Raw genomic sequence first — 27946 nt, forward strand, 5'->3', positions numbered from 1 at the left:
AACCCTTCTGTCCATTCCTGTGAAAGAACACATCATGTCCTTGTAATTTCAATTTGAACTTCAGCATTAATTACCAACGCACTCTTTTATGTGCTCATTACAAAGAATTATATTATGTAGCCAAAGTGAAAAATACTGATATCTGTCCCTATTAGTGTCTTTGGTTTAAACATCTGAGGGCAAGAAACTTCCTATGAAGTTTCAGTAAACAGATCATAATATTTTCATTAGCTTTCATAGTTTCCATTACCCATAAGGAAAATCACATTGTGCAAATGGCAATTCCTCTGAAATTTCAGTTTTGCTCTTTTTTTAATTAAACAGTATCTGCAAATTTACATGATAGCTAGATATTTTAGATCTTAAAAATGTAGATAATGTATTTTAGACAGCAGTTTAAATCAGTAGATTCAGAAAATTCCTAGAATTCATCCTAGTTGATACAGCAGTTAATTTATGAAGACATCTAATACATGCAAATTGGGCTTCACGAAGCAGTGGACTTAAATTGCAGCAAGGGAGGTTTAGATTGGACATTAAGAAAAACTTCCTAACTGTCAGGGTGGTTAAGCACTGGAATAAATTGCCTGGGAAGGTTGTGGAATCTCCATCATTGGAGATTTTTAAGAACAGGTTAGACAAACACCTGTCAGGAATGGTCTAGATAATTAGTCCTGCTACCAGTGCAGGGGACTGAACTAGATGACCTCTCGAGGTCCCTTCCAGTTCTGTGATTCATATAATCTCACTGATGATAAAAATGTTACTAGCCATGAGAAAAAATTCTGTTTTACAAACAGAATTATCACCCTGATTTTATAATCATTTATATCTTTTAATATGATTTGTAAGGCATAAAAAGTAAAGTCAATTCATGTAGTATTCTCTAAAGGATTAACTTAAATCTACAATGCACTAGAAAAATAACTAGTCATCTGTGCGATTTCTGAGTTCCTCCTCTAAAAATTCTTGTTTCAGCCATTGGACTTTATACAATTTTATGTTTTTGATGTAATATTGGGTTAACTGACTCTTCTATTTGACTCCTCTCTACAGTGTATGAATATTAACTGTTCTGATCATTTTGTATTTTGATTTTTTGAATTAATGCTGATTTATCACTTTACAACCTGCAATGATAACCTAATGGACCTTAACCAAACCTTTTCTCTATTTGTCCTCATGTAATGATCCAGCAATAGTTTTCCCTCCTATATTGCTAGTGCAGATAGCATTGTTTTCCCTGTATGTACACGTTTGCCTACTCATTTTAACCTTGTTTTCCCTCAGACCGCCTCACTAATTGTGTTATCCCTTCTGTTTTCTTCTGCTCTCTTCTCCTTTCTACTCAACAGTGTTTCCTTCCACAGAGTCCACTCATGTTTAAAGATCAGATGCAGCAGGATGTTATAATGGTGCTGAAATTTCCATCAAATTCTCCTGTCACACACGTGGCAGCCAACACGCTTCCCCACCTTACCATTCCTGCAGTGGTAACTGTGACTTGCAGCAGACTTTTTGCAGTGAATAGATGGCACAACACAGTAGGTATGTGCTCATAGATAGATCTCTTATTTAAACATTCTGTAAGCAGTGCATCTTTTAAGTTTCAAGTAGAGTAGCTGGGTTAATCCCACTCGCCTACAGATAGGCAACAAATTTTTACCCACTTATCCCTCTGTATATTGAGTACTCACGGTGTCCATTTTCCATGGTATCACTCCAAGAAGCACCCTCCCTAAATCCACCACATCAGCTTGGCAGCCAATTGCTTTGTTGCTACATCGGTATCAGTCTTTAATGTAACATTTTTGGGACAGTACTATTATTCTTGACATCACATATATAATATGCCACAATTTTCAGGAATACATAGTGCTGGGCTAGCTAGTATGTGTATATCACTGTTCACTATTTGAGGGAGTGTCAGCTATATTCAGATGTCTGTCACAAGAGCCAATAGTACAAGCAAAAACTAAAGGACTATGTTCCTTGGCTCCACTTACAGAGTGTCCAGTATGGATGAAGTAGAAGAACTTAATCATTACCCCTGTGAACAACTAAGTGGTCATCAATCTATTTCAACATTCCCTTCTATTCTAAATGTTTCTGTGCTCTGACACTGTGCAATACACATGTAAATGGTGTTGCACAGCTATCTGGTTAGAGGTAGTTTAAGCAAATCCAGGTATCTGACTTATTATTACCTTTGAGTATTATATCAGGTACCTCCACATTCAGAGGTACCCAAAGTTTATCCAGAGTTTTACACATCTCTTTTTAAAAGAGAATTATATTAATTTTGCTCAGCCCTATAGCGTAAAAGTTTGAAGGGTAAGAAGTAGTCATTGATGTATATAAATTGTCAAATGGAAATGTATTTAAAAGATGTTTTCTGTTCAGAATTAGTAATCTAAGCCTGCTACAGGTGGTGGCCATGTGGCTAAAAGAGTCATTTGCTTACAATCATTTGTGACACTGGCAGTTGAGAAACCCAGTGTAAGAGACCATAAACAAGTCAGTCTCCTACAGTACTTTAATACTAATTTTAATAACATTGTTCTGTTAGTCTTCTGTAAGTTTTTCAAGTCTTCTGGGGACATTGGCTAACCACCCTTGCCCATTAGCAGGCCCCTTGGGGAACCTCCTAGTATGTGTTACTGACTCCTCCATTTCTTAAAAGGATCTTTTAGTGGGCAGTAGAACAGTGGGAGTAGTGAAATGCACCCGCTCCCACCACATTAGTGAGACAAAGGTAAATAATAGCTGGTGCGGTAGCTAAGGAAACCTCAGGTGTTCCCTAGCAACCATGCTTTAGTTAAGAAAAGCCTCATAGGCCTTGATTTTTCCTTGAGGTTCATGTAACTATTTTGTTCACTTACATCCACGTAAAACATGAACCTCTTTGCTAACATGCAGAATTCAGTTCACAAACCATATGTGAACTAAACCATGCATCCTTTGTGCGACCCTGGTACTTATCTAAAATACCACAATGCTTTTTGAATAAATAAGGCAAAATAGAAGGGTACACAAAACAGTCAAGAAATCCAAAATAAATCCTACACTGTTCTTAGCTTTTACACTGTATGTGCCATTTTCTGTTACTTCACAACTGCATAATTTAGGACAGAGTATCAGTCTTAATGCTGAATTTTCTAATTCTTGCTGGTTTGGTTTACAATCTTAAAAAGTCTCTCTTGCCTACTTAGATTTAAATTATAAAAGAACTTTTAAAGGTGTGTATTCTATTATAAAACTGTGACATCATTTAATTGTAGTGTTTTTTACTTAATTATTCCAACAATAATAATCCAACAATCTAGCATTTAGAATAGGTTCATGAACATAAAACTGCACAGAGATACTCAGGTACCATCATAAGATGTAAACACAGCTTAATTTTTCCATAATAGCTTGTGCATTGTGCATTAATACTAAGTCTCTAGCTTTCTAAGGTGAGGTGTTAAACTACTGATTTGTGAAACTGATTTTACAAGGTTAATTGAGAACCCTCTTACTTTTATGACATGCTACTCTAGAGATTTATTTCATTAGTAGAAACTGACTATATTATTACTAAATATAAGGATTGTCAGTGGAAGATTCTTAATTTAAAAGGTATGGTGATAGTAAGTTTCAAATGTCTGTTGATATTACAGAAGATTGGGTTTGTCTTCTGACCTTGGAAAGAGTCATTTGCCTTCCCCCCACCAACTATCCTGCACCCAAATTGTGCTACCTCCCTCACAAGTGTCTTGCTCCACCAATTTTGCCTCTCCATCCCACCCCTTTTGTGAGGATTATTTGCAGTGATAAATAGGGCCTAAAAGTTGTGGCTCAGTAATATAGAAAAGAAAAAATCATTAATGTTTGCAGCCTGGTATAGCAAACTCCTGTATAAGAAAGGAGGATGATTTGTCTGACGTTGATATACCATGCTCCTGGATACACACATCACAACACCAGCAGATTTTTTCTGCCATCTTTGGTTGACCAGGAGACTTTTCCTCTCTCTATCAGATTAGGACTTTACCACTGAAGTGTCCTCAGGACTAGACCATTGCAACTCACTCTATATTAAGAGACTGTATATTAAGAGACTCCACAGCAATACTACTACTGGTATATTATCTCTTACCTCACCATATCTAATTCACCAAGGCAGATACACTTCAGAATGCATCTAAAGAAACCCAAGCTAAAACACTCAGGGGCTTGGGGCACAATATTCTAAGTCTTGTATAGAATCATAGAAATGTAGGGATGGAAGGGTAATTAGGAGGTGACTCAGTCCAATCCCCCATGCTAAAACAGGATTAAGTATACCTGGACCAGGGGCAGGCAACCTATGGCACGCGTGCCGCTTTCAGCATGCGAGCTGATTTTCAGTGGCACTCACACTGCCCGCCAGTCCGAGGGGCTCTGCATTTTAATTTAATTTTAAATGAAGCTCCTTAAACATTTTAAAAACCTTATTTACTTTACATACAACAATTGTTTAGTTATATATTATAGACTTATAGAAAGAGACCTTCTAAAAATGTTAACATGTATTACTGGCACGCAAAACCTTAAATGAGAGTGAATAAATGAAGACTCGGCACACCACTTCTGAAAGGTTGCTGACCCCTGCCTAGACCATAAGAACATAAGAATGGCTATACTGGATCAGACCAAAGGTCCATCAAGCCCAGTATCCTCTCCTCTGACAGTGGCCAATGCCAGGTGCCCCAAAGGGAATGAACAGGTTATCATCAAGTGATCCATGCCCTGTCACCCAATCCCAGCTTCTGGCAAACAGAGGCTAGGGACACCATTCCTGCCCATCCTGGCTAATAGCCATTAATGGACTTATCTTCCATGAATCTATCTAGCTCCCTTTTGAACCCCGTTATAGTATGTGTGTATATTCATATTCTGCAGTAGTCTCCATTTCCTCTTATGAAGACTTGGGAAGAAAAGGAAATAAATATATATATATTTATACGTCACTTTCCAGACATTTTATATATATATAAATATAAATTACATACACTGTAAGGGCAAACAGTCTAGTGATCTGGCATGGAAAAGATCGTCATGTTATGTCCCAATTTAAATCTCTTAGTCCCCTCTCCCAATCAATTGTGGATACCAAGCTTGAGATCTTGCAACATGACTGATTCGCTGGGTCCAGAGTTGTACTTGTTAGAGGATTTGATAAATGTATTTTCAGTAAATTGGCCACAAATAGTAGAAAAATCTGAAATGTCAATTCTGATTAAAACATCACAGATTATAGATGATAAGTGCTGCTTTCTTTACACAATTTCAGTTTGCAGCACAAAGCAAATTAGATATCATTTTCTTTTTAATTATAGTTTTCTTTTAAGTAAACTGAAAAAATAATGAAGCAGTTTCAATGAGCAGAACATTTCCACCCAACATGGGTTTAGAATGTTATTCCCCAAACGGATGGAATTTATGCACTTGTACTTTTATACTGCCATTTAAGATAGATCTACTCTGTCAGAATAATATGTTAATATAAACTATCCATGTGTGATGGGAGAGGGGCTTCATCTTATTACTAGCTCCATCACTCACTATTGAACAATCAGTTCAGAGAAATGTGTAAATGTTATCTTCTTCACACACATATAGGGGTCATCATTGTAAAAGCCAAGAACTACCAACAGTTAACCACACATATTCAAGATATGTATTTCTAAGCATAGGAGGAAACTCTGGTCCAATACACTGTATGGTGACGCTTGGCAAATAATGACTTTTTAATTATAGCTCTACATTGCACCAACAGTAATGACTCTCTAGTAGCACTTGTGTGGACTAGGTTTGCTAAATGCGGCACTCCCTGGCTAGGCCCCTGAAATATCTCTTATACTAGCAGTGGCTGGAATAGAGGTAGCTATGCCAGTTTTACACCACTCATGGATTTCCCTCCAGAAAAGGAATCTCCAGTTGGCTGTTTAAGCCAGTTTCCCTCCCCTTTTGTACCACTGTGATGCTCTGTCCCAGTATTTATATATAACATAATGGTCGATTACACCATTGTAAATCAGGAGTTGATTTGCTGAAGTGAGCAACAGCAGATGTTGGCTCAAAGTTAGCATATATATATATATGTATTTAATTTTATTTATTTATTTGAGTAAATAACTTATATATTTTGTCACATGGAAAAAGGAATCTTAAAAATTGATATAACAAGAATTGTTAGGCGATTAAGCATTTTTATGGGGTATAATCATTTTACAATTCTAATACTGGAAAAACAATGTGAAAATTTCGTAAGCAAGTTCCATATTTGTTTTATTCCTCCTTTCATCTGTAGGCCTCAGGGGAGCCCCAGGATATTCTTTGGATCAAGCCCATCATCTTCCCATTGAAATGGATCCATTGATTGGTATGTCAAAAATAAAAGTATGGTTATATATTTGAAAACAGTGTTTTCAAGAATTGTTGATTAAGCTATATTTGTATGTTGTGCTTCATTTTACACAGAAAACAGGCAAATATTAATTCTTTTTCGAGTGTTTGCACATGTGCATTCTACTATTGGTGTGTGCGCACCCCATGCACAATCACCAGAAATATTTATTTCTCAGTGGTACCCATTAGGGTAGATTTTCTGTGTTTATCTGCTTTTTTGTCAATCCCCGGTGCCAAGGGATGCCTCAGTCACTGGGCTTCAAGCCCTGCGTTTCCTGTAATAAAGCTATGCCCCTGAGTGACTCGCGCTCAAGTGCGTTGGGGAAGCTCATACTGGGGACCATTGCCAAATTTGCGAGGACTTAAGCCTCACATAGAAAAAGATGGGAAAGCCAGGTTAAACTTTCTGCTCATGAAGGTGGGACTGAGATCTCCATCTGAGCCAGGCTGGTCACACTTAGCACTGAATGCCCCAGTGTCAGTAAGGAGTGCTGCTTCTACTGTGTCAGAGTCCCAGCACTGATCCAGATCCCCCGGTGCCTAGGAAGAGTCATAAAAAGCAGACTACCAAAAGAGGGTGATCCACAACACTCCTCTGCCTCATTACCGCAGAAGCTGGCAACGTTGACTCCAGCACCTACACGGGTACCATCGAGTCCAGAGCCAGAAGAAGCTCTCATATCTGCGACACTGCATTGTACCAACACTATGCTTGAGGCATTTGCGGCTGCCAGGGATTTCCTCTCGCTGTTGGTACTGGTTTGGCTGGCAGTAAAACAGCTATTGCTATTGGTGTCAGCGGGCACAGGGGAACCAGCTGGATCATTACAACTCTCAGTACTGGACAAACTTCACCTACCCATGACAGCTCGCCCAACAGTACCATCAGAGGGGAAACCTGCGATGCTGGCCTCACTATGAACCTCTCCACCTGGGCACCAATCACCGGCACCATCAGGGGCTGCACCCCCGTGGTCATTAGAAAAAGAGTCATCCTCTTCTGAGAAGGAGATTGGGTCTCTTGTCCTCAAATCTGCACTCATTACACCTCCAAACGTTCCCACCCTTCCATGGATCCAGTCACAGGAGTACCATCAAGTGGTGGGCCAGGAGGTCACTGGGGTCTTACACTGATCCTGTGGCCCTTTTGGAATTTGTGGTATTTTTCCCCAGTTTCCAGAGCATATGCCAGGTGCTCCTATTCAGTGGCTTCAAAAAAAGGCATCCTTCACCTTCCCACCAGGTGGGCACTTCTTCCCAACTCCGGTACTGAGCTGCCACCAGACTTCAGGAGCAGGCACAACAGGATTCCATAGATCAAGAAGGGGAGGAAGAGCATCAGAAACCAGTGCTGGCCTCCTCCTCCTCCTCCCTTGACACGGCAGTCTCAGGAGGTGGCATGTTGCCTCCTCCAGATGACTATAAGGCTCACCAGGAATTGTTCAAATGGGATGGCCTTAAATCTGGGCATACAGATGGAGGTAGTAAAACAGTCCTCCCACAGCCTGCTCGTTATTTTAGCCACTGCAGGTCCTTCTAAAGTCATTCCTCTCAATGAGGCCATTATGGATCTTGTTTAAGAGTCTATGTCAGATCCCTGCATCCCCTCCCCCAACTTCAAAAAGGGCTGAGCAAAAGTGCTATGTACCTGCCCAAAGTTATCAGCTCCTTTACACCCATCCCCTCACCTCCAGGTCCCTAATACTATCAGCAGCCAACGAGAGAGAGAGGCTGGGACATCAGGGTGCAACCCCAAAATCAAAGGACTCAATAAGATTAGACCTCTTTGATAGGGAAGTTTATTCTGTGGGTGGGGGTTACAACTCAGAATTGCAAATTAGCAGATGTTGTTGGGCAGACATGACTTTAATACATGGGACTCCATGCAGAAATGTAAAGACTTGCTGCCACAAGATGCTAGGCAATAGTTCTCCTCCCTAGTGGACGAGGGAAAATCGGTGGCAAAGGTCTCATTATAAGCTGCTCTGGATGCGGCTCATATGGCTGCTAGGTACATGGCTTCCATGCATAGGAGTTCCTTGTTACAGTCCTTGGGCTTCTGCACAAGGTCCAACAGACTGTCCAGGACCTGCCCTTTGAGTGATCCTCATTCTTTTCGGAACAGAGAGAGACAAAGCTCCATGGGCTAAAGGACTCAAGGATGACTCTAAAGTCCCTTGAGTTGTACACCCCAGTCCCTTCCAGGAAACACTACAGGCCTCAATAATCCCTCTATTACTCTGCCATGTCTACCTGTCAGGACCTACAGAGAAAAAGGAATAGGGGTTATAGGCGTAGACCATCTTCCCCTTCTGCAACTGCACCAATGCCCATCCCACCTAGCTATCCAGGGTGTGGAAGTGTGGTTTACATCAAGGCCACACAACACAAGATGAGATGTTCACCGCAGAGGATACACCACCAAGAATTGGTTGAAACTATCGTAACGAACAAAATTGTCAGACACATAGATGAACATAATTTGTTGGGAAATAGTCAACATGGTTTTTGTAAAGGGAAATCATGCCTCACCAATCTACTAGAATTCTCTGAGGAGGTCAACAAGCATGTGGATATAGTGTATTTAGATTTTCAGAAAGCCTTTGACAAGGTCCCTCACCAAAGGCTCTTAAGCAAAATAAGCAGTCATGGGATAAGAGGGAAGGTTCTCTCATGCATTGGTAACTGGTTAAAAGATAGGAAACAAAGGGTAGGAATAAATGGTCAGTTTTCAGAATGGAGAGAGGTAAATAGTGGTGGTCCCCAGGGATCTGTACTGGGCCCAGTCCTATTCAACATATTCATAAACGATCTGGAAAAAGGGGTAAACAGTGAGGTGGTAAAATTTGCAGATAATACAAAACTACTCAAGATAGTTAAGTCCCAGGCAAACTGCGAAGAGCTACAAAAGGATCTCACAAAACTGGGTGACTGGGCAACAAAATGGCAGATGAAATTTAATGTTGATAAATGCAAAGTAATGCACATTGGAAAACATATTCCTAACTATACATATACAATGATGGGGTCTAAATTAGCTGTTACCACTCAAGAAAGAGATAGTTGTGGATAGTTCTCTGAAATCATCCACTCAATGTGCAGCAGCAGTCAAAAGAACGAACAGAATGTTGGGAATCATCAAAAAAGGGATAGATAATAAGACAGAAAATATCATATTGCCTCTATATAAATCCATGGTACGCCCACACCTTGAATACTGCGTGCAGATGTTGTCACCCCATCCCCCCCAAAAATATATTGGAATTGGAAAAAGTTCAGAAAAGGGCAACAAAAATTATTAGGGTTATGGAACGGCTTCCGTATGAGGAGAGATTAATAAGACTGGGACTTTTCTGCTTGGAAAAGAGATGACTAAGGGGGGATATGATAGAAGTCTATAAAATCATGAGTGGTATAGAGAAAGTAAATAAGGAAGTGTTATTTACTCCTCCTCATAATACAAGAACAAGGGGCCACCAAATGAAATTAATAGGGAGCAGGTTTAAAACAAACACAAGAAAGTATTTTTTCACGCAACACACTGTCAACCTCTGGAACTCCGTGCCAGAGGGTGTTGTGAAGGCCAATACTCTAACGGGGTTCAAAAGGGAGCTAGATAGATTCATGGAAGATAGGTCCATCAATGGCTATTAGCCAGGATGGGCAGGAATGGTGTCCCTAGCCTCTGTTTGCCAGAAGCTGGGATTGGGTGACAGGGCATGGATCACTTGATGATAACCTGTCTGTTCATTCCCTTTGGGGCAACTGCCATTGGCCACTGTCAGAGGACAGGATACTGGTCTTGATAGACCTTTGGTCTGACCCAGTATGGCCGTTCTTATGTAAGAATTGACTCCATACATTTTCTTTGTTAGGATTGGGATTATAAATGGACCGCCTTCATTTTCCCATAGTTCAGTGTGTAGCTGTTTTATCGGAGAATACTTCTGCAACTTACTTAAAATATTAGCACATATTATACAATGTGTTAGTCAGTTTATCAAGAATTTTCACAGCATATAAAATCTTTTGTCTTATTCAAAGGGAAACCCGAAGACTCACAATAATTTTATATTTCTGACATCCAGTATAGACAGCTCCAAATGTTTATATTCAAAATGCTTACTGAACAACAGATTCACAGTTCATTGAAAGTTAAATGTATTCATTTTCTCCCTTAAGTGCATGACAGGAAGGTGTTGGAATGGCTTATTCATAAATGTGTTTTGCATTTCTTTACAGCCAATAACTCTGGTGTGAACAAACGGCAGATCACAGACCTTGTGGATCAGAGCATCCAGATCAATGCACATTGTTTCGTGGTCACAGCAGATAATCGCTACATTCTTATCTGTGGGTTCTGGGACAAGAGCTTTCGGGTTTATTCTACAGAAACAGGTGACTGTAAACACAATATCCTGTTTCTTATGGGCTCCTATGTCACTATATGGCTGTTAGTCACAGTACCAGTATTTAATGTACAGTGCTTACCACCCAAGAAATTATAGAAACTCTTCTTTATAAAGATCTGCTTGTAATAGCTTACGGATATTATTTTGAAGATAATGGATGTAATAGAAAAGCAAAAAGTTTACTGTTTTGCTAATGAAAGCTATACAAACCATTGTGATATCAATTAATTGTTTCCTTGTGTAAAAAGGTGAACCAAAGCTATTTATTATATTACAATATTATTTTGATTGGGTGGGTTGATTTGTTTTACATGGACTCTACATTCAGTTGTTTGGTTTTAGTAATAGTGAGTGGTTCTTTGTTTCGTTGATCTAATGTAAAAGCAAATTTACACAATATACTACTCATAGTCAGTAGAATTTTTTGTTTCTTTGTTTTTGTTTTGTGTTCTGATCAGATTTCCACTGTAAGATATTTGGAGCCCGTATTACTTAAAAACTGATTGGAGTATTAGAAAAAGATGACTAACGTTGTAGGCCTGCAGCTGATGTTAATGTGCAACAAATATAGGTTCTTTCAATATAATATTGTAATATCGTTATGGAACAGTTCATTTGATTATATATATTGACAATCATTCATGAGACTGTGTAAAATCATTTTGCACAGCAGGAAGTTAAAAGCTCATGGAACAATGACTGTTGGGCAGGGATGGTGTCCCTAGCCTCTGTTTGCCAGCAGCTGGGAATGAGCAACAGGAAATGGATCACTTGATGATTACCTGTTCTGTTCATTCCCTCCGGGGCACTTGGCATTGGCCACTGTCGGAATACAGGATACTGGGCTAGATGGATCTTTGGTCTGACCCAGTATGGCCGCTCTTATGTTTTTATGTTCTTTTAACATTTAAGATCAGGGCTTGGGGTGTGGCTGATCTGCACAGAACAAAGGTCCAGGAAGTGCAAAGGTGAATAGTTTAAAGCTCACCTTTGCACTTTCCTGATCCTTGAGCAGCCTCTGTACAGAGCCATCCATCCTGCATCAAGTTAGAGCAGCCTTTGGGCTGTTGAAATTACTGCTGGCTACAAATGTCCAAAAGGGCCAAAAACATGGTTGAATTAAATTTATTTGGTTTCACTGTTATTTAAATGTGCTTGTTGTCAGTTGTATAAAAAAGAATACGAATACACACAGAAACCAAACTTGTAATTTCTTTACTGCAGGAAAATTAACTCAGATTGTTTTTGGCCACTGGGATGTAGTTACTTGCCTTGCCAGATCAGAATCCTATATTGGTGGTGATTGCTATATTGTCTCTGGATCTCGTGATGCTACCTTGCTTCTTTGGTACTGGAGTGGCCGACACCATATTATAGGAGATAATCCAAATAGCAGTAAGTATATATTGTGATAAACACCTGCTAACTTTATATTCTGTACCTTGATTTTTAAATCTGTTCCATTAACATCAATAAAAATTATAAAATATATATGTTATTCTTGTGAATTGCAAGTACAGTATAATAGTGATGAGAAATTAGTTCAGAAAAAAGTGAATATAGATATTTAAAGGACTTGTGTGTAGTAAAAATATTTCTGATAAATCATTTCAAGGCCTAATCATAACTTGAGAGCATTTTCTTAAATTCATAATTATTCCTATCACCTCTATCATCCTGTTGCAACATACTGGAACAAAAAGAGTTGGCTTTGTACCCTCAAGAGGCAGGACATGTATCTCCATATTTTGATTTCTCCTTCCCCGTAACTGTTTCCATTCCATTTTAATTAATTAACTTTTGTTATTTTGTAAGGTCATCTCCTCCCCCACCCTTTTTTTCTTTTTACGCCGTATTGCAGATATTAACCTGCACAAACAAAGGTGTCACACATATTGGGGAATCAAATGAGTAACTCTGAGGAACAGTCTTAAAGGGGAGTACAATATTGTTATAGAAGTGGTGTGTTTGAATAAAAATAGGGAAAAATAAAATGTCAGTAAAAGTTTCCATGTGATTTGTGAGGGAAGGCTAGATTTATTATTATTATTATGTTATTCCTCTGTGGTGGAAAAGGGCAGTTTTTTGACAGTGCACCAGAACAGCTTGGGACAAGAGTAAATCAGACAGAGATAAATATTCAGTAATCATTTGCTGAGTCCCTATTGAGAAAATAGATAATAAAAGGCTAAAATGTATACTAAGAATGCAATTAGAGGAATTTTCTGTTGATCATTCAGATAATCAAGATGTTTCAATATGGGAGCAAAAATGTTTACTGTTCTGTCAGCTAAAAACTAATGGACTCCAAGATGCAATTTGTAAAATTGTAGAACAGTTCTGTGAGTGTTCTATAGAATTTCATAGACATTTTGTTGAATATGGTAAGAGCCCAAAGTGAAAATATTTACAATATTTGTGCATTTCCCAGACTTTTATTCTGCTTGTGTTACTTGCTGAGTTTTTAAAAAGTTTTACACAGTTATGTTAAATAAAAGGAATGAATTAATTATCTCAGATTTGGAACTATAGTGGAGGCTAGTATGTACATATATAATATACACACATTCTCATCCAGGGAATGTCACTGTAGAGGTCTGATAGCAGAGATAAAAATGGAAGGGACAAATCTGTGAAGATGTCTATGGCATTATCTATATAATACTATTCGAGGATTGTCACTCTGTGTGTCACTGAAATGTAGAATGTTGAGTTATTGTGCAGCGATGGAAAGAGCTACAAGTGTGGTTGAGAATTGTTTTTGTTCAAATATCATCAGGTTCAACCATCACTGGAATTCAGAGTCTATTACCATCCAGTTTTAAGTTCTCAGTCATTTTGACTTTATGAATTAAACGCATGCAGTGTACAGCTACAGTAAGGCATGTCTTTAGTCCTAGACCATTCAGATATCATAGATAACTCAACCAACCACCACCCCTACTCCATAGCTAATTTGAATACAACAGTATCATTGGATGTATGAAAGAGACTGCACAGATGGTAAAATACTTGGCCTAACTGCCAAACCTGTGAGACACTAGAGGAGGCCAAAATCTAAATCTAATATGATTCAGCTAATGGAAATCCTTTCTTGGGGGAAAAAATTGATTGCCTTCTACATCTTTTCCTATATGGGTTACAGGCAACTTCCCTAAGAGTCCATTTGACAGTTGTTTTGGTTTTTCCTGAACGTATGTCGGTAAGCGATAAATCAGTTTCTGCCCTTTGGTAAAGGGCTTATTGCATTTTAAAACTCTATACACAGTCCCTGAATCCTTCTTTTAACCATCCAGATGTCAATGTCACATTCCAGGGTGCAATCCAGACAAGTGAGGGGTTGTATCACCACCTGCTATGCAACCTTGGGTGCCTCACAATGCTTTGCTGTTTTAGCTCCCAACCTGGGCCACTCACAAACAGCCTAACAGCATTCAGGTCACACCCTGAGTGTCTGTGTATAGCTACAGCTCTGGCCCAGCAACTCTGACTTCAGCAGCCCGTCAGCAACATTCCAGTCACACTCTGGCTTCCAGCAATCTTGGTTATTACCTGCAGGGTGACCCCAACACACTCCTAGTTTCAAATTGTCCCCCCAAATGTATGTTCTGCACTGTCCAGCCCTCTCCTGGACAACCCAGATACTGGAGCTCCATTGCCCCATAAGAGGTCAATGTACAACTGTTTGCTAACTCAAATGGAGTTACCAAGCAATTCAGATTAACACTGGATTAGTTTTGATTAAAGAATGAGACAAGGTTTATTTAACTACAAAGCGAGAGGCTATAAGTGAGTACAAGTATAAGGCATTAAATTCAAAAATGGTTACAAGAGAAATAAAGATAGAATGCTTTCTACTAGCTAAACTTAACAAGCTAGACTTGGTTCAAGGTAAAATCCTTACTACACGTTCCCAGCAATATTGTTGACCAAATTCTTAGGTCAGAATCTCCCATGAAGTCAAAGAGCTGGTTCTTTTGTCTTCTTAGGTGAAAGAGTGATAGGAAAAGAGCCCTCAAGGTGGTTTTGCCCCTCGTTTTTATAGTCCAGTCACCCTTTGAAGTAGAGTCTTCTGAGGATTAACCCTCAAAGGATTACCCCTGTTTTTTTCAAACAGTAAAGAAGGTGAAATGGAGTCTGGTGGTGAAGGTGTCTCCATGCTTTTTCTTCTCCCTTGTGTATGCTGACCAGTTCTTTTTCTCACTACCCAGAACGCACAAGTTCACAGACAGACTCTTGAGCTGAAGTAGTAAATGTTGTTTATTTGCTGCTTCAGTGAGTGATCAGTCCACCAATAGGGTTAAATGCAAGTGCGCCCCCACATTCGGCTGCTTACCTAAAATACATTGTTACAAAGTTATTCATTATATACTGTATAAACACTTTTCTGCCTACCACTAAGATTAGTTTGCTAACTCAGTTGTTTACCTGATTGGACTGCTGGCCAAATTGTTTATCTGATCCCATTGCTGATCAAGTTGTTTACCTGGCTGTTCTCTTTCCTTGACAGACAAGCAGGCATCTTTTCACATGTTCCAACACCTAAAATATATATATTTTACATATCAAATCCTACAGCTAAAGTGCAGATTTGGCTTGTCTGCTGCCATTTTCCCCTCTTGCTGTCTCAAGGACCCTGTTTACTAATTCCATGTAAATTGAGGTAAACACACATTCCTTTGTCCAGATTAGACCTGTTTAATAATTTTTGCCTAGTCGGGGCTGTGTCGGTTTTGCCATGATATTATTGACCAGCAAGTTATTAGCTTTCAAATGATACCTCACAAGGCATATTTTGTACAAATAGTGTATAGAATGTGAATGCAGGGTGCTTTCATTCACAATCATATATTCAGGTCTCTAGCAAGAAAGATTTTATCCCTTATAGCCATGACTTCAAGTTGTCAAATAAGTGACTGTTTCACACTAATAATTTTCACAAGGCTGAAATGGTGTTTTATACACATTTTACGATCCTCTCAAAGATTCTTGTTATTGGAGGTACAAGAGTTAAGTTAATGAAATAATTCTGTTAGGAAATATTTCTTTGTTGCATCAACATTTCTTATACATTTATTGCTAGTAGATTAGGACTTATCTTGTAGGAAAAATGAAAGTAAGATGTTCAGTGTAGGTTAAATCCAATTAGTTAATATCTTTAGAATGGCTCCCTAGAAAGATGTAGATGATATTTTCAGAAAAGGATTAGTTTCTTAAGAGCTGTCATCTGGAGACACAGATAAGATATTTTATATCACAGACTGTAAGGAGGTGAAGAATTCAAAGAAAAATGTCAGGTTATAGTAATTATGTGGGCTAGGTGCTTGACTTTATAACGATCTCTTAAACTGAAAGACAGTTAATTATCAATTTCAGCTTCAGTGCATCCAATTACCAAAAGGAACTTTAGTTGTTTCAAAAAACATTCTTTTCTAAAGCACCATACTTTATTAAATATTTTCAATTACATATTTTAAAACATTGTATGTGTATTTATATATAAAACATAAACCATGTTTTGACTTAAAGAAAACATATCTATGGCAATTAATAGATTATTTCCAAATGTATTGTGAGAATAGATTGTCAGGATGAACTCCTTACTGGTTTGGCTACAGTTCATAAGAATCTAATGTATTAGTTGGAATCCTGAGTAAACATCACATATGTCAATAGTCAAACCTGTCAAACTCGTGCAGAACTCTTTACTAAACAATCTATATAGACATTGTGCTTAGCAGATGACCTCAGTTCATGATTGTCTGTGTGGGAACTAGTAGATCAGCTCTGGTTTAAATCAGAGGAATGGGAAATAATTGGTTTGGGTAAAGAGTCTTGAAATGTGCTGCTCCAGCTCAGTGGTTAAGAACTTGCTCACTTGGAAAGAGGGATGGGGATCTCTGTTACAATTTTACAAGGATTTCACTACACAAAATGTATTAAGTAATTTATAACTTAGAATATGTTGCTGCAATCCATAACAAAAAGGCTTTTTTTTTTTTTTTGCTTTAAATTTGCATTTGTCACAGTTATTTTCTGTGTTGTCAGGAAAATGAAATTTTACAAAGTTTTAAATGCAGTGATTTCCCATAAAAATAGAAATAATAAATATAATTGCCTCAGTATCTGCATTATTCCCTATCCCTCCCTAAAATTACTATAGTGAATACTATAAATACTAAGTAACTTTATTTAGTTATCTGAGGCAAGTAGCAAGTTTTTAAGGATCATCACATTATATATGTCTGTGGGTAGAAGAAAATTGTTTCAGGACAGTCTGAAATATTTCCAAACTGTTTTCAAATGGGTCTGAAACACTCATTATGGGCTATCCAGCTGCCACTGAACTCAGTGGGAGTCTGTCTATGGGTTTGAGTGAGAGCCAACTCTGGTCCAATATGGGCCAAATTATTCATACACTTACTCCAAGGTAAGTGGTGCAATCTCAGTGACCTCATAAAATTACTCATTACTACACTGAGGGCTTGTCTACATTACCTGCAGGATTGACGGGCAGCGATCAATCCAGCGGGGATTGATTTATCACGTCTAATCTAAACGCAATAAATCGACCGCCGACCGCTCTCCTGTCGACTCTGGTACTCCACTGGAGTGAGAGGTGCAGGCGGAGTCGATGAGGGAGCATCAGCTGTCGACTCACTGCAGTGAAGACACCGCAGTGAGTAGATCTAAGTACATCGACTTCAGCTACGCTATTTACGTAGCTGAAGTTGTGTAACTTAGATCGATTCCCTCCCCCCCACAGTGTAGACCAAGCCTGAGTGTTAAGTATGTGCAAGATCAGGCCCTATATACGTCAAATAGATTAAGGAGAGAAGGTACAATTGTGAGGTGGACACCTAACTGCCTTTGAAAATCTTCTCCATTAATGTTTAGTATTAGGGTTGAGAAATCTATTAGTTAAGTTTTCATTTGTAAAGGTACAGTTAATTTAATGGTAAAGGTTTGTTTACATGTACAATTCATAATACAGCAGAGATATTCATGTTTTAAAAACATAAAGAACAAATGTGAACCTCTTGTGTTTAGTCTCTCATAACTGCAGAGTTGTTGTAGGACAGCATTAAATCCAATTACCAGTTTGTTCTTTTTTTCTTTTTTATGATTTTTTGGGAACTTGTTTGGCTTATTGCTACTGTAACTGTATTATTCCTCATAAAAGGCATACCAAAGACTATGTGATACACTCTAATGTTCAATATGTATTGTTACCGCTGTTTTATTTGTATATGCTATGATGACTTTATTGAATGTCTCTTTCAAACAGGTGATTTTGAAAATAGAAAATTATCTGTCTTTGAATAGAGACCTAAGTAGATGATAGAATTTCAGAAAAGTGAGGGACAGATGATTTCATCTGAAACGGACACAAATTCAGACACTAATTTGGAAGTGATAAAAATTAATTTGCACACTTTAATTGGAACCACACTCCTGCATGAAAGAAAGGAGAGCAGAGCAGGCAGCTAGTGCTAAAAGCTGATTGAATTTTTTGTCAGGTAGGTAGGTAGGTTGGACTTGGCCGCTTATCCTCCTGAGCCTCTCTGTGCAATATATTACATTCAGCCTCTGACTGGTGTTCTTTAAAGGGATCAATGCTATTCCTAGTTTGTCCCTAGGGCCTGAAATTTCATTGATCTTGGGACTTGACATTTCTCATTACATACCGTAGCTTCCAACAGGATAGTTACAAGAAGTGTGAGTTAACCCAGCTTTTTTTAACTCTGCTTGCACTGACCATTATAAATACATTGTGTCTATCAGCCCAGAGCTCAATTTGTGCACCTCTTATAATGTATACTTCTTAAAAGTGTTAAGTATACATTGTATCTGTACATATGCTTGAAAGGGATGCTGGGAACTTCAATAAAGGAGCCTAGGCAAATTAGCCTGCACTCTTATTTAGCTCTATAGAGAATTCCTCAAGCTATAATCTTTGACTTTAGAACTAACGTTTCTGCAACAATTTTAAACTTCTTCATATGGCTGATGTAGAGCAGCAACTATAATTTCACATTTAGGTGGTTAAGCCAGATAATTGCGTCAGGAATAGTGGAGTGTATCGCTGTGATGTTTCCTTCGTATTTGTGAATTGGGCACTGAGTTGTTATATGTTCCATAGTCTGTTCTGGGTGACCACAGTCGCACACTGGAGAGTTTTAAATTTTCTGTTTGTGCACCAAATTGATTTGATTTAATGCACAAATGAAAATTTTAAACTCTTTCTAGATGAACGTTCCAGATTTAAAAGGTTCTGTGAACTTATATCTGAAAGAGGAATTATTTTAGACTCCGAAGAGCCACTAAAACTTTCCTTTATATTTTGATTCTTTTAATACCCTATATTTGCAATGTTTAAATCTTGAAAGGGCAGAATTTTAAAAACATATCCCAAAACATCTTGCACCATGTGGACACAAATAGATAGATGCCTGCACAGATATGTTTGTATATGTATTATCTGCTTGCAAGTGTAAATGTTTATTTAAATTATTACATATTAGTGCAATTTAAATCCCAGTTTTTGAACTTGGCTTTTTGCTTCTGTTCATCCAAAATGTGGCTATAACAGAAACTAGGCTTCAGAACCTCATTGTAAATCAGGCCCCTTCAGTGTTCCACTGTGTCAATCCAAAGAAGGTTGGCATGAAGCTATTTGCTTACCTTCACCTAGTCTCATCTTCGCATGGTGACCAAAATATGCCTCCACCATTGTCCTATATACTATGGTAAGTGAACCCTTTTGGGGCTCTGATGTTGAGATAAGACACTAATTTCAGTGCTCCATCTCACACATCGGAAGTAATGCAATAAAAAGTACTTAGCATTTATATAATATTTGTATCAATAGATCTCAAAGCAAGGTATCACTACCTGTCATTTTAAAGATGGGGACAGTAAAGCACAGTGAAGTTAAGTGATTTGCCCTAATTCACCTATCAAGTTAGTGGCACAGCCAGGATCAGAAGCCATCTGTCCTGACTCCGAGACCTGTGCTCTCTGTATTGGAGCACACTACATTCCTCTTTTTAGCTTTCTTCCACCTATGCAATATTCACAGTCCATTGCCTATGGTGATTTTTGTGGGTGTCTAAAGCTCTACAATATTCATGTTTCTGAACAAGTAATGGAACAGTTCTGCCAAGACGAGATACTGTGAAGCTTGTCTTGAACTTAATACTATCAAAAATCTTTCTTCCTAAAACATCAACTCGCTGTAATTGGGCAACTTTCCCTAACTTGATAGCTGCATCATTTTCAGATGTAGCCTGGTAATTTTGTCAAAATGTGTGCATCTTTTGTGACTAAAAAAACTAAAGATGATTATTTTTATCAACTTCCAAAACAGCACCTTTGATGCATTTATTTTATGTGGTTTGTTTCTACAAAGGCATCAGCGATAAGATGCTTCTGTATCATACGCGTATTTATTGAATTCAACATCTATAGCTCGGTTATAGGCCTGGTCTTGTTCCCATCAAAGTCAGTGATGAAATGTGAACAGAATTTGACCCTATCTCTAAATCAGGCCTTTTTTCCAAAAGAAGAGTAGGAGACATTTCCCCATAGCAATAGGTATATATTACTTCCTGTAAGTGGCATTATAATGGCGAGAAAACCCAGTGCATCAGAACAAATAATGACATTGTTCATATTTCTTTTTTTTACTATAAGAGCATGGCATCTTCCACAGAAGAGCTTTACAGATGCATTATGCATTGCATTTTTGTCATAGAGAACAGAAGATGTCTTTTATTTTAAACCTTGCTGAAGAACTCAGTTGCCTGAAGAGAGTACTCAGTCTTATGTGCATTTTATCTTTGTTTACCCCATAATGATTCTTTTGCAGAGGTGCCACATTGGGAAAATTACTATGAGCTTATAGTGATGGTGTTTCAATTCATAGTGGGGTAGTTTCAACTTCAGCTCCCTCTGTGCCATAGCCTTTAACCTCTAGCTGCATCTATCAGTTGTGATGTGACAGTGACAGAATATTTTCCTAGATTTTGAATGATTGCTGAGGTTCATGACATCTGTTTTTTGCAATGAAATGTAATGTGGGTGAGGTTCTCTTCCCCATGTTGCAGTTTTCCCAGTAGAAAATATCACTGACTATAATTTTATTTTCTTTCTTTGAGCCCAAAGGGGAAATATTGTAGTTTTTGTAACCATTTAACTGTTACTCCAAATAATCAAATTCTGTGACTTCATTTTACAGATTTATGAAGTATATTCAAAAATAGGATTTTTTAAATCTGCAGTTAAGGACACTATCAGTCTGTTTTTTGCTTTAATGTTTGCAAATCAAAAGGATCATAGATCATATCCAGTTTAATTATAAAAATGTTTGTTTTTCTACATTTAATTCTGTCTTGCTGATTTAAAATTAAATGTTTGTAGCTTCAGTGTGTTCTTACGTTTTGCTATTCCAGAATAACATGTTACAGATAATATACTGCTGTCTTTGGCAAAGTATGAGGAAAAAATCTTGTTACAAATTGTGTTCTGCTTTTCTTTCAGAATTTAAAAGCACATGAGATCATTTAACTTAATCATTTATTAGTTTGGTCACAGTCTAATGATATTGTGTAGTTCCCCTTACCTTTAATACTTTATAATAATTTGATCAAGAGATCAAAAATCATGAGTCAGATCCCCAAAAAAACCATGAGATTGGCCCCATAAATCATAAAACATTTTAAAAACATCATCAAGCCATATTTTTAGTCTGTCTTTTGACTTTTTAACTTTCCTCTGCTCTTCTGGCTATGTGTGTGTGATAATTTCAGGTTGAAAGTCAACCTTTAATGCACACAAACTGCAAACCTCTCCCTGGTTTTTCAGATGGAGACTCCACTTACCCTCGCCTCACCCCTAAGACAGGGGGACTGCCATACACTTCCTGTTGCTGTCTTGACTCCCCCGATCCCTTGTCTTGCTGCCCCCAAGTGCTTCTCCCTTTCCCCAGACCCAGTAGCACTTCCCTCTTCACTGCTCCCTGGGGCTTCATCTCTACCTGGATCCCAAGTAGAGGAGAAATCGAGGGATCAGAGCTGCTTCTTGTACCATTGCAAGAGCTCCTCTTGCAGGTGCCAAAATCCTGTGACTCTCAGTTTGTTCCAGACTGCCTACCCTGGCTGCTCAGAGGGGAATCCCTTTACTCACCACTACCCCATGACTTGGGGAACTGTCATCTGCATCCTCCTGCCTCCCACATCCTCAACCTCCCTTCTGCACCTCCTAAATCTGCCTTCTGCTCCCCCTGGGTCCTGCTCTCCCTCACTCTCCTCATCTACCTTTCATAGTGTCTCCGCAGCTCCTCACAGTCCATGACCTCTATATCCTCCTGAATCATAGCATGGAAGCCATGTGGGCATGGCTTCAATTTCATTGAAAATAGTAGAAAGTAGCAGCCAACTTTATTAAAGGCAGCCGGACTCCCACATGCACATAAACTGTCGGGAAATGGTGGGCATCTTGCTGGCTTTAGCCCCATTGACAGTAATAGGAGATGGTGGCCATCTTGAATAAGGGAAAATTCATGAGTTGGCATCTTTTCCTCATGTTTTCATGAGACGGGTAAAAAACACCTGAAATCACTAGAGTCATAATGAAATCGCAAAAGTTGGCAATACTGAATCACAGTAACTTTTCAACCAAATAAACACTTGGGCCTAGATTGCGGGACACTCACCAGGCTGCTGTGTGTGGGTCCCACACGCCGGGCCCGCATGCTTTTAAACTTTCCTTGATCTTGGTAGGCTCCAGCTGCTGTGTCTTTAGCTCCATGGCACACTTCATGGGCACAGACTCTGTCTGTTTCCCCTCACAGATGTGGGACCTTGCACCCAGGACAAGTGCTGATCTCTCAGACTCTCCGGTAGTTTAAGCACACCCTTTTGCAGAGTTCCATCCCTGTGAGCGCTCTGGTTTACATTTAATGATGGTTGAAGCACATAATAGACAGACTTTGCTAAAAGAATTCTAAAGCAATTACTCTATCCTTTAGAGAGCACAAGAGATGAACAGGTCCAGAAATAAATATGCTATGTGCCCTTCCCTGCTTTAGTTTCCTCACCGCTGTTGGGTGTTCTTTGGGATTTGGTCAGAGTCCTCGAGAGTGTCCAGGATCTCATCTCCTTCACTTGACTTCTCCTTTGAATCATTGGGTTGTGCGCATGGATGCAGTTGCTTGTTCTTTTCTCTCTCAGCTTCCTTTTATACAGTTCCAATACCCACTTGTCAGGTAATCAAAGTCATCCTCTAGGTGATCTGTTGCTCAGTTACCATCTACCTGGGTGGACCAGTTTTCTTGGTAAGGCCACCTTCTTTGTCTAAGTGTGCTTGCACTGGAATAGAAGACTATCAAGATTTAATGACTTTTTTGTGGTTAGCCCTTTGTCACCATCCCTTAGAAGTCCAGTCCAACCTGGAGGTACAAAGACAGAAGGCAGACAAAGCCCAAATTCATAATAGAGTTTGCAGTCTGACACAACTATATATACAGAAGTCCAGATTGTCAAATATATTTATGCTTCTAACTTCCATTTAAATCAATCTATGGAAGTTAGGAGCTATTGAAATCAGTGGAAGTTAGGAACCTAAATACCTTTGAAAATCTGGGCCGCAGTTCATAATCTCAGACAAAATTATTGAATTGTACATATACTGATTACCCAAATTGTCACAGTCCTCTTTCACAGAAGAACCCACAGAAGGGGAAAACAGACTGGAAAATCCATAAGATTGTTGCATCATCTCCTCAGATTATTCCACCCCACACATCATACCCTTGGAGATATAAAAGCCACATAGACAAAGAAACCACTGAAACTCAACCTCAAACTCTAGCAAATCCCTGGTCAGATACACCCAGCACATGCCTCTTTCTGCTTCTCGCAGATAACTGCTCTCCCTAGCTGAAAAGCCAGATCACCTGCCAGTTTTGTACACCTCCCCCTTTGATAGGAGAGGTTAATGCTGTGGAGGGTGAGTTTATACCTTACTTGCAGCTTTTTTTTCACTTTAAACCCATTTCACAAAGAATCACATTACAGACACTGGCTGCTTCCAGGCTTTGTCCCCAGTTTCAACCAGCATGCCTCACCTCTTCCATTTCCAGCCAAGGAAGAAAAGCGCATTCCCGGTTCCCGAGAAAAAAGGAGGTTGAAGACCAGTCCTGGACCTCAGGCTCTGAACACCTATATCTTTACACAGCAATTCAGGATGGTAAAGAAATCTCCAGGATTTCACAGCCCAAGGCAATTGGACTCCCTAATTGTTGTCACTCCACATCATCATTCTCAAACTCAGGGCAGTTTGCTGTGCATTTGATCACTTCCTACCCAGCGTCAGGGGCCACTCAGCCAAAATAATGTTGGACAACAGAGTGGCCATGTACTATATAAATCATCAAGGAGGAGCAAGATACCAGTGCCTACATTCAGAGTTAATAAGGCTATGGAACTGTTGCATGTCCCAGCACATAGACATCTCAGCAGTTTATCTGATGGGACTGCAAAACAACATGGCAGACTCCCTGAGCAAACACTTTTGCCATGACTGTGAGTGGGAACTCAGCAATTTGGTCTTCCAGATGATTTGTTAGTTTTGGAGCATCCCAGAGATAGCTCTCTTTGTAGTGCCATCCAACACAAAGTGCCAATGCTTCTGCTCGAGGGGAGATTACAGTCGCAACCTGATGGGGGACAGCCTCCTCGTTCCTTGACATTGCACCTTGCAGTACGCTTACCCTCCAACACCATTGATCCTCATGGCTCTGAACAAGGTAAAACAAGAGGCAGCATTAGCTATCCTCATAGCACCATCAAGCTTGAGGCAAGCCTCTTCATCTTCCTCTGACAGCAGATCTCCTAGCACAAGAATCAAGCACCATAACCCACCCCAGCCTCTCATCACTGCACCTCAAGGTTTGGCTCCTCAGTGGTTCTCAGGCATAGAATTAGACTGTTCTCTCAAGGTTAAAACTGTACTCCTGAGCAGTAGCAACATCCACCAGGAGGAAAAGCTACCTGCAAAAGTGGAGGCGTTTCCAAGCCTGATGTGCCAATTGATCTATATATCCTTCACGAGTTTCTCCTCAGGAACATACTCAATTACCAGCTGAATTAAAAAAACAACAACACAGGGTTTGTTAATGAGCTCCATTAAGGTGCATTTAGCTGTCATTACTTTCATCCACAGCCATTTTCATCCACAGGTCAAGGGGTTTCAGTTTTTGCACACCCTACCACTCTTCGGTTCCTTAAGAGTTTGTCTAACCTTTTTCCTCACCTCAAGCAGCCTATTCCACCTTGGGATCTTAGCCTAGTTCTCAGTGCCTTAAGAAAACCTCAATCTGAACCCCTGGGGAGCTGTTCATTCCTTCATTTATCCTTCAAGAAGTCATTCCTTATAACCATAATTTTGTCCAGGAGGGTGAAAGAGCTTGAGGCATTCATGGCTGACCCTCCTTACACAATTTTCTACTATGATGAAGTAACTCTATGTCCCCATCCTCATTTCTTGCATAAGGTCTCATCAGAATTCCACATCAGTCAGGACATTCAATTGACAGTATTTTACCCCAAGCTTCACTCTTCAAGAAAGGAGGCTCGTCTTCATACCCTGGATGCATGTAGGTCTCTTGCCTTCTACCTTGATAGCACTCAGTCTTTCACGGCTTTCCCAGACTGTCTCTTTCACAGAAAGAATGATGGAACAGCCCATTTCTACTCAAAATGGGTTTCAGGGTGCATTTTAGCTTGTTATGAAGCTTCTGGACTGCATCCCCCACTTAAAGTGACTGCTCATTCCACTAGGGCTCAATCCAACTCCAGAGCCCTACTTCAGAATATACCCATCATGGACATATGCACACCCACCACCTGGTCATCTGTTCACATGTTTTCCCAGCACTACACTATCGTACCTGCTTCCAGGGTGGATGTGACCTGTAGCAAAGCTGTTCTTCGATCTACTGAATCTGCCTCCTCTGTTTAGGAGTCTTATGAGGTGGAGCACCTATTGGGACAACAACTGGAAGAAGAAAGAGAGGTTACTTAACCAGTTCAGTAACAGGAGTTCTTTAAGATGTTTTGTCCCTATGGGTGCTCCTCATCTGCTCCTCTTCCCCTCTGCTGCAGAGTCTTATTTCTGGACTTCATGATTGAGAAGAAACTTGAGCAGCAGTGGGTCTGCCCATCCCTATATACCCTCTCACTGGAGCATGAGGATATGCAGGGGGCAGGCATGAACTTGTGGGCACTGCTGATAAAAAATCTTTGCACATCCTGAGGTGTAGCTCCCACAGAGACAAAACATCTCAAAGAACTCCAGTTACTGTACAGGTAAGTAACCTCTTTTTTAATATGTGTAGCTGACTGTCAGTGTGTGAAGTACTTGTGTCATATATATATATATACATACACACACACACAAAAACACACGTCTGTAAATAAATTCATAATTACACGTCCAGCTGTTTGTTTTCCTGTATTTTAAATCTTGATGTAATAGGCATTCAGAAATACGTATATTACAAAATCATGAAGGGATTCAGAAATCCACCATAATTTTTCTAAGTTTCTTTTTTCTAGAAGCATGTGCTTTGTTACATTGCATGTCATTGTGTTACTATTACCTTTAATAGTGCCATACTCCATGTGTCTCTGGAATGCATTTCTCTTTTCAGTATAGTTAGAATACATAGCACAGATTTCCAGTACCTTATCGTCATCCTGTGCAGCATACACAGCGCACATCCCACTGTTACTAAATAATAGAGGTATATTATGTGAACAAATGAGCACTGGAGTGTTGCTTTATGAGAGTCTTGATGAGGTTTAAATGCAATTCTGCACAGAAAACCCAAGAATTAGACGCTTATGCAGATTGCACCTTCCTCTGATGCTTAATGATTTAAAACAAATTGCAGCAAAACTCCTCCTTTGTTGCTGAAACATTTATGGTTTGTAATTCCTTACTATTGTTTCTTTACAGGTGATTATCCTGCTCCTAGAGCTGTTCTAACTGGTCATGACCATGAAGTTGTCTGTGTATCGGTCTGTGCAGAGCTGGGACTTGTTATCAGTGGTGCTAAAGGTCAGAAGTCATTTTACAGTTTAAGTTTTAAAAATTTCAAAGTCTCCTTCAGTGAGTGTTTTTCAGTGTTCCCTTAAGCCAAGTGCAATTTAATTATTTTAAGTCTCCTCAACCAAGACATTTTAATTCTGATAGTCTCAGCAGTTGCTAACTCTGAACATAATATTTTCTAGCGATACATATGACACTTAGACACAAACACACTTAGTATATCAGAAAACATTACTCTCCAGCCATCATCCCCTATTCCAGTGCACAGACTTAGAATACTAGTAGGTAGAAACTCATATAGTAGCACTGTACACAATGGTATAATGATAAAAACCATCAGATGGAAACGTAGGATTGTGGGGAGAGCCAGCTAGGAATGCCCCTATCCCCAAGTTAGTTGACATATTTTAAATAAAAGTTAGGCATATTTGGGTTGTCCCCATTCTCCTGGGCAAGAGAAGTAGAGCCTGTTGGATTGTGCATGGGTCCATGCATAGATGCCAACATGTAGAATGTTCTTTTTTTCAGTGGGCAGTTCTCCAAAGAAGCAGGAGCCTGGGCATTCCTATTTGCCCTCTTACACTAGAAAGTTTTGAGCCATCTACTGAATTATCAGTTGTTTGCCTATTTCTCCAATTACTTGTCTGTAGAATCCGGAATATAAATTCTCAAAATAGCCATCCCATCCTTTTCCCCCATCCCCGAAGAGATGTCTGCCAAAGAACTACAGTAATCAAATTGAATAAACATTCTAATCTAAATGTTGAGTGTTTTCGCTTGACAATTCATTATTGCAGTGATTCCCAAACTTGGGACGCCGCTTGTGTAGGGAAAGCCCCTGGCGGGCCGGGCCAGTTTGTTTACCTGCCGCGTCCGCAGGTCCGGCCGATTGCGGCTCCCACTGGCCGCGGTTCGCTGCTCCAGGCCAATGGGAGCTGCTGGAAGCGGCGGCCAGTACGTCCCTCGGCCCGCGCCGCTTCCAG

General features: G+C 39.5%; 1 protein-coding gene across 1 annotated transcript in view; it reads left to right on the forward strand.

Annotated features, from left to right (window-relative positions):
• LOC112121265 (neurobeachin) overlaps positions 1 to 27946 on the forward strand; it is a 959539-nt gene that overhangs the window by 925401 nt on the left and 6192 nt on the right. The window contains exons 50-54 of the mRNA XM_029911962.1: positions 1356 to 1548; positions 6338 to 6409; positions 10678 to 10833; positions 12072 to 12242; positions 26871 to 26972. Of these exons, the coding sequence (XP_029767822.1) occupies positions 1356 to 1548; positions 6338 to 6409; positions 10678 to 10833; positions 12072 to 12242; positions 26871 to 26972 (694 nt within the window). The remainder of the gene's footprint in view (positions 1 to 1355; positions 1549 to 6337; positions 6410 to 10677; positions 10834 to 12071; positions 12243 to 26870; positions 26973 to 27946) is intronic.

This window comes from Terrapene carolina, unplaced genomic scaffold (genome assembly GCF_002925995.2).
Source record: "Terrapene carolina triunguis isolate 2854851 unplaced genomic scaffold, T_m_triunguis-2.0 Scaffold139, whole genome shotgun sequence".
NCBI classification, from domain to species: domain Eukaryota; kingdom Metazoa; phylum Chordata; order Testudines; family Emydidae; genus Terrapene; species Terrapene triunguis.